We start from the raw sequence: 3,235 nt of genomic DNA, 5'->3' as shown, positions 1-3,235 counted from the left end.
GAAGCTATATTTATTTACTGTCATAAAGCATCCATGGCAATAAAAAGGAAATTGGATTCTTTTTTTTAGAGGATTTGCCGCTCAGAAACTGGGGGGAAAGTAAATGTGTGGTTGGTTTAATACGGTTTAATCCACGATGAGTAATTTCCATTTGTCAGCTCATAGCTGGTTATTGTCAAGTTCTCCGTCTGGCGGATGTAATCGGTTCAACCAAAAGGATTTTTACCTCTAAACCTTTAACCGTGGCAGGGCAGGGTGGGACAAGGCCGACTTTCCATTCATCTGCTGGAAAAGGAACTTACTCTCATTGAAACCGGCTGAAGGCAGCAGGAGCAGCTCCAGCTGGTGCGGAGCTCGACAACTTTTATACAGTTTTTCATATCTAAATGATCAACTATTGTGGTGCTGATCATGCGTGAAAGGAGCAGTCCAGGAGTCCACGTTTAATGGCGGATGGACACGTTTTAATGTGTTTTAAGGCACGAGCACAACAGGTATAAATGTGGAATGTCTGGAACGAGAGCGCGCATGGATTCGAAGCACCTTAAACAACTGAGGAGCGCACGTGTTTGCAGCGGCAGAGGGTTCAGATGGAGCCGCCCTCGCTCATCTTCACGCCTGAGCAGCTCTTCAGGCACCACCGTCACCAAAAGCTGGGCTGCACCTGCATCTGTGCTGGAGAAACTGAAAACAAAGGCTTCCGACCCCGCCGCTGCTTCTCCCGCCGCCGCCGCTGCTCTGGAGGGGGGGTGGGGGGGTCAGGGGGGCTGCAGCTTTTACTTGATTTCAATGCTTTTGATGCGCACGTCCCCGTCGAAGTTGAAGAAGGCGTATTTCTCTGCGCCCATCCGGTTGGGGAAGCGGATGACAGAGCCGTCGGACAGCTTCACCAAGAACTCTGCGGGGGTGAACTCGACGACCATCTGGAGGGGAAGGAAGAGGCAGAAGGGGACGTTCAGGACCCCAAAAAGGGGCGACAAAATATACGCGATATTGTGTTGATTCTCAAGGTTCGGCGCTCACCTTAAACTCCTCGCCCTGTTGGAACGGAAAGCCTCCCTCCCGCACCTCCTCACACCATTTGCCCCCCAGGTAGGAGTTGCAGACCACCTTGTTTTCATCCCCGTGCGCGTTGAAGCGGGCGTTTAGGTGCATGGTGATCTCTGCTCGTTCTGGCAAACGTTCACTGCAAAACTGCAGCACAACCGCAGAGAGAAGGCGTCATTAACCAACGCGCCCCAGAAGGTTCATCATCATCATCATCGGTGGGGCGACACATCTGGAAGGAAGGAGAAGACTGCCCCCGTGTGGCGGGTTGTATTACTGCACCCAACAGCCAAAACCACCAAGACTCAACTGGTTCCTTCGAACAAACCAGCTCCTATCAAACTTCCACTGGTTTGGCGGCTACGACAAAACTTTGGGCTCTTTTGTCGAGCCACGTGGGTGGGGGTGGGGTGGGGGGTTGTTGGGGTAGTAACAGATAGTGGCTTTCATTGTCCGCGTACACAATAACAGCTTTATAAAATGCTTTTTTGTAAACATTGTCGCATCCTTAAATGGCCAAATGAGTCGAGCATTTCTTCCTGCTGTCTGTTAAGGGCACAAAGGCCCTCTGGTGCCACCGGTTGTTCTTATCTCTGCTCTGCAGTCAAAGCAGCAGCGCCTCTGCAGAGGTTTGGCTCTGGCTGGTGTGCAGAAAAACGCAGTTGGACAACAGGAACCTGGTATTTATGATCATGTGGTGAGAGTTTACTCACTTTGAAGGATTAGGGGTGGGGACTCCGACGATGGTCATGGTCTGCCCCACCTTGAAGGACATGTTCTTGATGGTCATCCCACTCTGGAAAAAGATAAGTGCAAGAATGATTCGTCCACTTATCAGAATTTCATCTTGAGCTCAAGACAGGACACCGCTGCAGCAGGCTCATGTGTTTCCCATTATTCCCACTCGGGCTGAGGTTCCAGGCTCAGGCTCAGGCTCCTCCCCTTTGGCTGATGCTCAGGACGCAGAGACGGGAGAGAACCACAGTTAAATCGCAATATGTTCCTGATTGGCAAGAACAGCGGAAAATAAAAAGGGTAGTAGAAACCCTGAGCTCAGCTCGATGACGACTGAAATGCATATGTGGCAGAGGAACACTGCTGCCTGATGCCTTTGAGCAATACATGACTTGTCATGGTCCCTGGGCAGCGTGAGCAAGAATATCGACCGTTGAGGAGGCAAAATGTTTCACAATATCGTTAAAGCTTTACGACATGCGCCTAAATCACAGCAACAGCCTGCAGGAATGATTCTAAACTGATCTTTTTTTATCGTTTCTGCTTGAAAAACACTTGTCTAATGCATCAGTCAAATGTGAGTTGTTTAAGAGCTGTTTAAGAAAAAGAAAATCTGGATTTTCATGAGAGAATGAAAGAACATTCAGAGTCAAGAACAAAAAAAAAAGCCCACAGCTGAAAGACGAAGCAGTGGGCGTGTGGTGGGGGCATTGGGTGACATGGCTGCAGCATACTTTCCATGTTAGTGTCCAACTGTAATGTGTATGAATAGCAGAGAGGGGCCGGAGAAAGCGGCCGCGCCTCTGAGCCGCTGCTGCAGGAGCTTCTGCCAGCCCAGGCATCATCACCAGTATCTAAAGTCACAGCAACGAGCCCCAGAAAAGTCTCTGCTGCCCTCAACCGGAGCTCTGATCACTTTGATTCAGTTAAAAACCTGCTTCAGGCGCACGCCTGAGCACCGGGATGCTCTATCAGCGACAGGGAAACCAGACTGGGCTGCAGATTCTGCTGGGGTTGACCTCACAGGCCCGAGCAAAGAGAGGAGCAGTTCAATAACTGGAAGAGGGGTCGGACAGCGAGGACATTTTCCAAGGCTGTTGGTGCGCCGTCATGCTCAGTGTGACCATAAAAGGCAGAAAGACGTCTGAGAGATTCAGTCAAAAAGTTCAAGACTCAAACGAGAAATTGCACTTCAGTCTCAGACACACGGCATGCATTAAAGCGCCAGTCCTCTTTTAATTAAACTCTTTTTTGCGTTATAGCCATGATGGAGGATGGCTCTTTTAGTCTCATTCCACTCACCTTAATCATCTTTGCGGATGCAGTCAGTCAGACACAGCAGAGGAGAGGAGAAGAGACGAGGGCTGCAGGGTCTCTATCGACTACGCCCAGGCTGTATATACCGCTGGGGGCGGGGCTTATCCGTGAATGACAGCTCCAGTAGCGAATGGAA

At 50.2% G+C, this 3,235-nt stretch overlaps 1 protein-coding gene across 1 annotated transcript; it reads right to left on the bottom strand.

The window, feature by feature from the left end:
- Positions 1–442: 442 nt before the first annotated feature.
- Positions 443–3,235, bottom strand: LOC130514676 (beta-galactoside-binding lectin-like). Its single transcript, XM_057014406.1, is given in 5 exon segments — positions 443–923; positions 1,024–1,178; positions 1,181–1,194; positions 1,761–1,843; positions 3,085–3,235. Coding segments are annotated over 5 exon segments (408 nt in total). The 5' UTR covers positions 3,094–3,235; the 3' UTR covers positions 443–776.

This window comes from Takifugu flavidus, chromosome 18 (genome assembly GCF_003711565.1).
Source record: "Takifugu flavidus isolate HTHZ2018 chromosome 18, ASM371156v2, whole genome shotgun sequence".
Classification (NCBI taxonomy): Eukaryota; Metazoa; Chordata; class Actinopteri; order Tetraodontiformes; family Tetraodontidae; genus Takifugu; species Takifugu flavidus.
This window is presented reverse-complemented; position numbering and strand designations above follow the sequence as displayed.